Source organism: Nelumbo nucifera, chromosome 1 (genome assembly GCF_055504915.1).
Source record: "Nelumbo nucifera cultivar China Antique chromosome 1, China Antique-T2T, whole genome shotgun sequence".
Classification (NCBI taxonomy): domain Eukaryota; kingdom Viridiplantae; phylum Streptophyta; class Magnoliopsida; order Proteales; family Nelumbonaceae; genus Nelumbo; species Nelumbo nucifera.
The window spans coordinates 132,750,604-132,761,669 of NC_142649.1; the positions used below are offsets into that span (position 1 = coordinate 132,750,604).

The 11,066-nt window shown below is 39.6% G+C and overlaps 1 protein-coding gene across 1 annotated transcript; it reads right to left on the reverse strand.

The window, feature by feature from the left end:
- Positions 1-3,169: 3,169 nt before the first annotated feature.
- Positions 3,170-4,274, reverse strand: LOC104608213 (transcription factor bHLH162-like). The gene is made up of 3 exons (XM_010274130.3): positions 4,081-4,274; positions 3,685-4,011; positions 3,170-3,574 (listed from the first exon to the last, which is right to left on the reverse strand). Exons 1-3 carry the CDS (start codon positions 4,201-4,203, stop codon positions 3,488-3,490), a joined length of 537 nt encoding a protein of 178 aa, XP_010272432.1. The 5' UTR covers positions 4,204-4,274; the 3' UTR covers positions 3,170-3,487.
- Between the last annotated feature and the right edge of the window lie 6,792 nt (positions 4,275-11,066).

Sequence of the window (11,066 nt, forward strand, 5' to 3'; positions counted from 1 at the left end):
AACCATTCGATACTTGACACATGTTGGTTCTAATCAATGAAGAGGTTTGTCAGGTAGGCCTGATGGGAGTAGGCCTGTCAATGATACCCAAAAATCCGAGGCCCAATTCGACATCCAATCTAATTATCATGGATTCAGATTACGTATTTATGTAATCGGATCAAATTCGAATGTTACATTCTACATCCGATTAATAATCAAATCGGATTTGGATTTGACTCAATATGATTTGATTAAAATTTGAATATGATTATATTATAATATTTATTAATTTTAATATATAAATTCTATATAATTATATTAAAATTTATAAAAATATATTTTAAATATTATATTATATATGAATTTATAAATAATAAATTTAGTATGTTATATTTATATTAATTTATTATATATAAAAGTCAAAAAATAAATAAATTTTTAATTTTACTAGTATTTTAGAGAATTTAAAGTTGAGTCGGGTTAAATCCAAATCCAATATGAGTTTGTTAGGATTCGAATTCGACTCCGAGTCTTTAAATCCAATCAAATTTCATACCAAATTTGAATGTAGGTTCTTAATATTCGGATTGGATGCGGATTTTGCTACATCCAATTAGAATCTGATCCGATTGTAGCCCTATTAGGGAGAAGATCAGATAAGGCCTAAGAGGAGAGAGGAGTAGGTTCCATAGCGGTTTTATTATTATTTTATTAGTTACAAGCGTGAATTGTTAATTAAATAAAATTGGAAAAATAAAAAAAAACTATTATTATTTTATTTGCTTTATCCAATTACAAGTGTTAACCATTAATTAAATAAAATTAGAAAACTAAAAAAGGGTAAAAATGGAAAGTGAAAATCAGGCTTTTTCATGAAACATTGTCACCATCCTCATTTTTGTAAATGGTATAGACAACATTCTCATTTTTTTTATTATGGTATAGAAATTTTTATGATTTTCTATGTTTTTTTTTATTTTTTTCGTATTTCTTTGTTTTTTCTATAATTTATATTATTTTCTTCATTTTGAGGAGAAATGTGCATAGGATAAGACAAATGCCATTTCTGCTTCCTCCTTTCTACTGTAAAGTAGGGGGAGTGGATAAGATATACAATATGCAGAGAAGGGTTTAAAAGAGAGAATTGGGGTTTTAGGATTTATGTCTTCACTTTATGTGTGAATGGTGACATTTGGCCTTTTTCCTCCTACCGTTCTGCTCGTCAATGGTGGGCCGTTATTTGCATATCTAATGGCTAGCATTAGGATATAGGTTAATCCTGATTCATTTATATTCAGATTCGAATCGAACATCCATTAGATTTATATAGAAGAATCTGGATCTCTTGCCAACAAAATACATTCCAAACCCCTATGGCCCTACCAAGTACAATCCCTACGATATTATGTTGGTAGGGTGTCAAATTACCGGATTGGCCCGATGATCATCGAGAAAAAACACCTAAAATGAATCAACATAATGAACCTAAGAGCATTTCCTGATCCAATACAACTTATTACATTAATAGAGACAATTGAAAAACAAAATAGGGAGAAAAAAAACTTCATTTGATCATATGATTGTTCCCCGATGAAAAGAGAGGTTGAAAAAATACATTCTTCCCTTCAATTCAAATTCGTGGTTTGGGCAAACCATCCAATACTTGACACGTGTTGGCTCTAATTAATAAAAGGTTAGTTAAGTAGGTGCTTCGGGAGAAGATCAGATAAGGCGAGGAATAGGTTCCATAGTAGTCTTATTGTTATTTTATTTGTTTTATCCATTTACAAGTGTTAACCATTAATTAAATAAAATTGAAAAAATAAAAAAACATAACAAAGGGTAAAAATGGAAAGTGAAAATCTTGCTTTAAAATAAAAAAGTGATAAAGGGTAAAAATGGAAAATGAAAATTATGCTTTTTTGACACGAGTTGGCTCTAATCAATGAAGAGGTTGGTTAAGTAGGTGCTTTGGGAGAAGATCAGATAAGGCGAGGAATAGGTTCCACAGTAGTCTTACTGTTATTTTATTTGTTTTATCCAATTACAAGTGTTAACCGTTAATTAAATAAAATTGAAAAATAAAAAACATAATAAAGGGTAAAAATGGAAAGTGAAGATCAAGCTTTAAAATAAAAAACATGATAAAGGGTAAAAATGGAACATGAAAATTAGGCATTTTAACGAAACATTGTCACCATCCTTATTTTTATAAATGAATGAAAATGATGAGATACAGAAATTATCCAATTACAAGTGTTAACTATTAATTAAATAAAATTAGAAAAATAAAAAACATAATAAAGGGTAAAAACAAGAAGTGAAAATCAAGATTTAAAATAAAAAACAGGACAAAAGATAAAAATAAAAAATACCATTTTTATAAATGGTACAAATACATATTATATATATATATATATATATAATTCAGGTATTTTAAAAGGGAATAGGATTGGAAATATAAATCATCAGAGTTTGGACAATGGACGCTCATTCATTTCTCTTTCTTATAAATGGGTAAGACATCTCTAATGTAACTCAGATCTCAATTCAGACACGCCAACACCCTGAAAAGGTTTGCCCAAATGTAGGTTAAGGTTGGGCAGTCACCAACATTATGTCTATACAGACTCTTTCAATTCTTCAGAGTAGTTACAATACCAATGCTGGACACAAGGTTTAAAAACCGATTCCGAAACGGACCACTGATTTTTGGGTCAGAGGTTTAACCAACCGTTTGCGTTGAACGGTTTGACCCGTTGTGTTATAATGCATATTACATCTTAGCCTTTAGATTAGAATATTAGAGTTAGATGGGACGATTATATATGTATATCGTGGGAAGGGAGGATGTCGATGTGATGGCCTCTCTCGTCCTTTTTCAAAGCCGCTATTTATGTAGGGCTTTCCTCAAAGCTAGAAGCTGTTGTGCTCCAACCGTTCCAAACAGGCACTAAATAGGTTATCCAGAGCACTTCAAAACAGCTGCTTAGCTGAATCTTCAGCTCAACCCTCCCAAACGGGTCTTAAATATGTATTGCAACATTTACAATAAGCCAATGAAGTACTCCAACTCCAAGCATGTCTCCAATTCTGATCTTCCTAAAGCTGTAAGCAAAGCTATTCCTTTTTAGATGAGATAATCTTGAAAATAAGTTCGAGATTGCAGGGCTTTCACTGCAACGAATTTGATATATATATATATATATATATATATATATATTAAAAAATAAGAACACTTGTCAGATGTTCCCTTTTTAACTAGAAAAAAAAATGAGAAAAGGAGAAATCTCTACTCACAACAGAGAATGCTAACTTACTTATAGCTGAAATTTAACATTCTCTATTGTCCCTAAAAGTGTTAAATAGGCCTCATTTGATATTCCTTGTTGAACATGGCAGCTCGATTGGGAAACAATAAATCAAAACTAGGAAAGAGATAAAGAATTTTGTTTCTTCAAAGCTTCCCGCTCTCCATCTCCTGGGCATCCTCTGCCACTATCATCTAGGAAGCCTCGACGAATTGATGGACAAAATTTTGCAGTCTTCTGGATATCTTTGTACCTTCAAAACCCTGCGTAGACTCTCCCACCTACACAGAAGGATTCGTTAAGCAAAAATTTTTCTTTCTTCCTTCCTCTGTTCATCAAATCTTACTGAAAAAAAAAAGCAAAGAAAAAGAAGATAAAGCTGTGAAGCTACCTCCGCATGAATAGTGTGGAAAACCGAATTATCGACTACAGAAAAACTGGCACTCACAATCTCAGCTCCTTCATCGTGAAGCAGCCGTATGATCTCATAAAACAACAACTGATGATGATCCAACCCACTGACCAGAACCGCCTGTAGAGCAGAACCCATGTCATGTATCTCAATGTGGGGTGACTTAGCTCTCACCATCATTCCACTTGTTATTCCTTCTAACCCCATTATGCTCGCTTTCTTCTCTTTCATTCTTTCCAACTTCTGCTGCAACATTTTTATATAATTTGTGGCTTCTTCTATTTGATCAGGCAGTGCCATAGTCTCCTGCAATTCCAGTAAGGAACATTACTACGTATTGAGAGAGAGAGAGAGAGAGAGAGAGAGAGAGAGAACCTTGGTGCCATGACTTGGGATTAGAGAATTGAGCTCTGCGTAGAGGTTCTTCATGTGATTTCTCCTAATTTTTTCTACAGTCCTGCGATCTACTTTTGAAGAAGAATGATCGTAATCCTCCATGTCTCTCTATGAATACTTTAACAGAAGAAAAGAAAACTGAGATGGTCGTATCTGGATGTCTACGCCAGCCCCCCTCGATGGTTTGCCTTTTAATGGCAGAAGAAGGACAAAAAAAAAGCAATTAGGCCGGTGAACGAAAAAGTTTGACGGCAGGGTTGTGAGGTTGGACTTAGCCAAGTGTCAAATAATCCATAATTCCTTTGACCATTTGATTTGTGAAATAATCCAAAAAGGAACTGTGCGTATTTCGGCTACCCAACCTACTTCCTACTTCCCCAATAATGTCTTGGGTGGCTGAAATTGACAGAGTCTCGTAGGTGATTTGAGCACTCTCACCTCTTATCTGTGTTGATTAGGGCACCCTTTCTGGTCAACATTAATACATCAATTTTTTTTTTCTTTTATGAAAGAGACTAGTATAACCCTCTATGATACATTGCACTCCCGTCTCCAGTTTTCTCTGATTGGTTTGCAAAACCCTACTTGCAGACACTAGAAGTGAACCCATTTGCTCCACCACCAGATTACTTGTACTAAAGGATAAAAACAACTCCAAATATATTTGTTAAGTTCTGTACGGGTCAGAGTCCAAAGAGATGGGTAATTTTGTCTTTGGAAAAAATGGTCCTTTAGAATGTGAAGGGAGCACTCCATTTATGAAGAAAATAGGGAATCCTCAAATCAAGTCCTCCCAATTAGAAAATAATAAAGGAAGAGAAAGTTGTTAACAAAATTTGTGCAATTCCTTAAAGAACTTTTTACTCAACTTTCTATTTTTAAATTATTTTCCATCACACCAAACACAGCCAAATACAGCCTACTTAAGTAGTGTATCTCTCTCCAATTTTGGAGTACAAACTAATCAGCTAAAACAAAATTAGTCTTGGAAGTTACTGTTAAAGCTCCCCACTCCAAGTCCCATTACTTCATCAACATCATCTAAGCCTTGTCCTAACTATATAGGCAGCTACATGAGTCCTATTTCACCATTCTGTTTTGTTCGGTGCCATATCCATCACTAAATTATGGGTGTTAAAATCTACCACCCTTAGATCTTCTAGTCCCATCAACTTGTAACATATCATTTTCACCAAAGCCTTATTGCCTACTATCTTGAAAATCAATCTACTAAATCAATGTTTCCAGTTGAATATCATTAGAAGGTGAACCAAATGCAAAAGGGTAGGGTTCCAACCTTAAGGTTTGGATTGGATAATCTGTAAGTAGAGCCTAATTGTCAGTACCTAATTTTTGTTTGGTTTGTTGCCTAAACCTTCAATTTACACCAAACACACGATCAGACCCATCTGACCTCTTCAAAACACCCAAAAACCCAGAAACCCCAACTTCAGCCCCAAAACCCATAAACCCACCATTAAATCTACTCGATACCAATCTAATGGCCATGATCAACCCCTGTCTACACTTTTACCCTCAAATCAAACACCACCATCAGACTTAAGACATCTCAAAATACCTACCCATAAAATTTCAGCTCAATATTCCTTTGTTTACCCTTTCATCAAGCGAAGCTTCCATTTTAATGCCTCTCATTAGCCTAAACACTCGGAACCCAGATTCCCTTAATCTTAACACAATCGAATCGATCAAACCACACCATTAAACTCCTAATACACCAAAACACCTGCTTTAACCCCAAATTCCCCCATTTGCCCTTTCATCAAACCAAGATTTTGTTTAAGGCTCTAGATTGACCAAATCAAGCATTTTCTGAATCTACCCAATCTAGGCCCACTTGGGCCAATATGACTCCACCAATCAACTTAGAACGTTCAAAAACCCCATCCTGCCAAATTTCAACCAAAAACGCCCCACTTTACCCATCCATTTAAAAAGATTTCATTTTGGCCAATCTCACTGGCCCACACACAGACACAAAACCCTTATCAGCAATCAAACTCATATCAACCCTTCACATTTTGGCCCAGAAATCTTTGCCATCCACCCATGAATGATCTAACCCCATTAGACCTAGTTGGACCAAATTACACTCGATTTTGCAAAATTACCAAATTGCCATTCGAATCCTAAAAATTACAAAAATGCCATTTTAACCTAATACTCAATGTTTTCGAACCATTGTTGACTCAGACAGTCAGACCATTCAGACCGAAAACTGTTCAGGCGACCGGTTCCATTTTACCCCAAACCCGATCTTTGGTAAAAAACCATTGAATTAGTCAACAAACCGTTGACCCGAAGAACAGTTTATGGTTTATTACTTCTTACAAGTTTTATTAGAACAATAATGAAAAGAGAAGATCTCTTAGATCTAAGAGATCTGAGATCTACTGGAGAGAGATGCGTGAGACAATGAGAGGGATCTGAGAGATCTCACATTAAGAGATCTAGGAGAGCAGTCTAGACTCTAGATGATAGATCTGAGACTGAGAAATCTAAGATCTACTTTCATCACCAGTTTTTCACCATTGCCGCCACTTTTGCCGCTATAGTTCTCCATCGCCATCGCTATCACCATCACTGTTGCTGTTGTAGCTTGCAAGTCCTCCTCCTCCTCCTCTTCTTCTTCTTCTTCTTCTTCTTCTTCTTCTTCTTCTAAACTCTTTCGAAGGACAACTTCTCAAGTCTCTCTCATGCAAACCTTAGGCTCCATTTGGTTTGTGGGATGGAGACGAGAAAAAAGGAATATTCCAAAAATATTCCTTTTTCTCTTATTTGTTTTAACAAAAATAGGGGGATGGGATGAGAAAAACGTAGATGCGGGATCACAAAATCGTGTAATCAGGGTCGCACCAAAACAGTGTGACCCTGATGGAAAAACTTGAGTTTTCTTCATTCGCTTGAACAAAGGGGATGTGCCTTCTTCTTCAACCTCTCGAGAAAACTTGAGAGACTCTTCTTCCCCAAGGCATTCACCGACGATGACAAACATCGTTGATGATGATCCTCACCAAGGCATTCACTGGCGATGAAGGGAAAGCAAATGGTGGATTGATCTCTGCGGATTGAACCTCCCAGAACTCCGCGGATTGATCTTCAGAGGAAATCTCCGGCACTAACAAAGAATCCGCTGATTCCAATTTTGCAGGAGGTAATATTGTTGATGACGATCCTCACCAAGGCATTCACTGGCAATGAAGGGAAATTAAACAGCGGATTGATCTCTGCGGATTGAATCTTCGAGAACTCTATGGATTGATCTTCAGAAGAAATCTCTAGCACCAACGAAGAATTCGTCGATTCTAGTTTTGCAAGAGGTAATATTGTTGATGATGATCCTCACCAAGGCATTCACCGGTGATGAAGGGAAATCAAATGGCAGATTGATATCTACATATTGAACCTCCGAGACCTCTGCGGATTGAACCTCTGAGCAAAACTAGGTTCGATTACTCACCTCGGTCTGTCCATTGCTTTGGGACTGGTGCACTGCCGTTATGTGATGGTATATTCTAAGCTTAGAATGAAAGGCCCCAAACTTTCTATCGATGAATTGGGATCCATTGTTTCTGATTAGTACCCGAGGGATACCAAAGCAATAGATGACATTCCTCTATAGGAAGCCCTGGGCGTTTTGTGCAATGATGCACGCTATGGGCTCGACCTTGACCCATTTGGTGAAATAGTTTATGACAGTGAGGAGGAACTTGTTCCAGCCGGCCACGGTAGGGAAGGCCCTAAGGATGTCCATCCCCCACTGAGAGAAGGGCCACGGGCTAGGAATCAGCCTGAGAGGGGTTGCTAGCTAGTGGTGCAGATTGGAGTGCCTTTGGTAGTGGTCACATTTTCGGACGAGATGGGTCGCGTCTTGCTTCATCGTGGGCTAGAAGTACCTTTGCTGGAGTGCTTTGTATGCCAAGGTCTGCACACTAGGGTGGTTTCGCAAATGCCCTCATGTATCTCCCTAAGGACGTAGTCGGTTTCAATTAGAGGGAGACATTTCAAGTAATGAAGAGTATGCGATCTACGGTAGAGCTAACCCCAGATGAGGTAGTATTGTGCCAACCTGTGAGTGAGTTTCTTTGCTTCTATCCGGTCCTCGGGTGGTGCCATCTCGCAGGTATTATATGATCGGGTCCATCTACGATGACTCCTGTTGTACTGGGAGAACTACTAAAGCTATTTCAGAGATGTTGGGGTGTGCTAAGGTGTCCATTCGAATTGTGGCCTTGATGTCCATCCGTAGTGAGTTCGCAAGCTTTGGTAAGGCGTCATCTCAAACATTCTTGACCCAACGCATTTTTTGTTTGGTGAAATGCTCAAACTGGTTGGTGAGCTCTTGTACCTTCTACAGTTAGCTTGCCATAGCGGACTCCCGTGCTTCAAACTATCAAGTGAAAGGCTTCGATTCACTTTTTTTCGACGTTCCATGTGAACCAAATCCCAACTATTAGGGCTCTCCACCTCATTATTTGACTTTTTGAACTCAAACTGCAACGCATGCTCGAGAACGGTGTCATTCGGTCTGAGGAGTATGAAATCGACACCGCTCTCTTGTAGGTTGGATGATCCATTGACATGGAGTGTCCAAGCTGGGGGGGCCTTCGGATGGATCATGAACTAAAACGTGCATTCAGCCAAAGCTTGGGCTTTGATGACAGAACAAGGAGCGTAGGCACTGTCAAACTCGCTTAGCTCCACTCTCCACTTGACCAACCAACTTGATGTCTCTACTTTCTACAGTATCTGCCTTAGCAGCTGGTCAGTCAAGACTCGGATGTTGTGTGCTTGGAAGTAGGACTTTTCTAATATTCAAGTACCATGTCTCTGCATCCATGAGGACCTTGCTGGTGTATTAGATCGACTTTGGGACTTGGCCTACTTCCTTCACTAGAACCGAGCTTGCCACCTCGTCCTCGGCAGAGAGGTAAAGTAGGAGTTGGTTGCTGGGGTTCGGCTTGGTCAACAAGGGCAGCAAGATCATATATCGTTTTAACTCTTAGACGGATAGTTTGCACTCCTCGGTCCACTAGAAATCTTTCACCTTTTTTAGTGCTTTGAAGAAGAGTAGACAATGGTCCGTAGAGTTTTCCACGAATCTGTCCAATGTGGCTATTCGGCCTTTGAGACGATGCACTTCCTTATACGTTCATGGCGACTGCATGTCCAAGATAGCCTGGATTTTCTCAAGGTTCGCTTTAATTCTTCTCTGTGTAACCATGAATCCTACAAATTTGCCATATCCGATCCCGAAGGCACACTTTGTTGGGTTCAGTTTCATGCGATATTGTTTAAGGAGGCCGAAGACCTCTTCCAAGTCGGCCAAGTGTTGCTCTGCCTTTTTACTCTTCACTAGCATATTGTCTACATACGCCTCCATGTTTTGGTAGAGCTGTTGCCTGAAAATGTGGTTTACCAACCTTTGATAAGTGGCGCCGACATTCTTCAGCCTGAAGGGCATCACCTTGTAACAATAGAGACCTTAGTTAGTGATGAAGGCGGTCTTCTCCTAGTCGTTTGTGTACATTTGGATTTGATTGTAGCTAGAGAAGGCGTCCAATAAATTTAAGAGCTCGTGCCCCGTCGTTGTGTCGATGAGCTAGTTGATCCTTAGTAGGGGAAACTATCGTTTGGGCAACCCGATTTAGGTCGGTGAAACCGAAGCAAATCTTCCACCTTCCGTTGGCCTTTATTACCATTACCATGTTTGCCAGATAGTCTAGGTAGATCACTTCTCGGATGAAGCTGGTGTCTAATAGCTTTTACATTTCTTTGTTGCTCGCCTCCCATTGTTCAGGGGTGAAGCTCCTCTTTTTCTACCTTACAGGTTAACAATGAGGGTTGGTATTAAGCCGGTAGGTTATGACCCTAGAGTCGATCCTTGGCATGTTTGCTATAGACCATGCAAACACATCGGTGTTGGCTCTTAGAAACTAGACGATGTTGTCCCAGAGACCGTCCTCTAGGAGAGATCCTATCTGGACGGCTTTCTCCGAGTCACCATTGAAGAGGGGTCCTCAGTCTGCAATCTCCTTAGCGGTGTGGTCTCTTATTGTTGCAATCTCCCTTTCCATCATCTCGGTCCCAACGTTTTCGATCGTGCTGAACTCCTTTTACTTCTTGCCTTCGCAGTGCATTGGCTTCTTCAGCATTCGTGTACTTTAGGGCGTGCGTCATGAGCACAGTAGGTGTTGTTGGAGGGTTCTTCCCCAAGGAGAAACTGAACTGAGATGAGCGTAGGCCGTTCATTATTGTGGCTATGGTCACTAGCTGGTCCACGCATTGGACTTGTAGGGCCTCGGAATTGAATCATACTAGATAGTCCCTCAGCGTCTCACCATCTTTCTACCATACTTGCATGAGGCTGGCCGAGGTCTTCTAGTGTCTTCAACTAGTGGTAAACTTTGCTAGGAAGCAGTCCTTGAGCTGTCCCCATGTGGTAATAGAGCGTAGTGGAAGGGCGGCATACCACGTCCAGGCTATGCCTTGGAGGGTTGTAATGAAGGCCTTGCACATGAGGCCTTTAAACAAGCCATGAAGCATCATCATCGCTTTGAATCCTTCTAGGTGATCGGTCGGGTTGGAGGTTTCTTCATACTTCTCAAACTACGGGGGTCGTCATCCTGGAGGAAGAAGCTCATCTATGATTTCTTGGGCAAATACTAGCTCCTTGGAAGGGGTAGGCTTCATTGGTCTATTTAGAGGGGTAGCACTGCGGTCTGCCTAGTTGCATTCTAGCTCATCCAGCCTCTCTTTTAGGCTTCTGATTTTTGTGTTCTAATCTGCTGGGGCAGTGTTGGTGGATTTCTCTACCTTGGGCACTGCTCATCTGTCTTAGACCGAGCTAGATTCAGCTAATGAGATTGGGGGCTGACCTGAGTGCTGTTTGATCCGTTCCTTAGCTAGGAGCCTGGTGTCGGTGTGGTGGAGAGTTGGACTTC

What these genes read in the sequence shown, in the direction of transcription:
- LOC104608213 (XM_010274130.3), bottom strand. Translation starts at nt 4,203, where the DNA reads ATGGAGGATTACGATCATTCTTCTTCAAAAGTAGATCGCAGGACTGTA. An exon ending in TCCCAAGTCATGGCACCAAG is followed by an intron (nt 4,012 to 4,080) that starts GTTCTCTCTCTC and finishes CTGGAATTGCAG; the next exon opens with GAGACTATGGCACTGCCTGA. An exon ending in TCCACACTATTCATGCGGAG is followed by an intron (nt 3,575 to 3,684) that starts GTAGCTTCACAG and finishes CCTTCTGTGTAG; the next exon opens with GTGGGAGAGTCTACGCAGGG.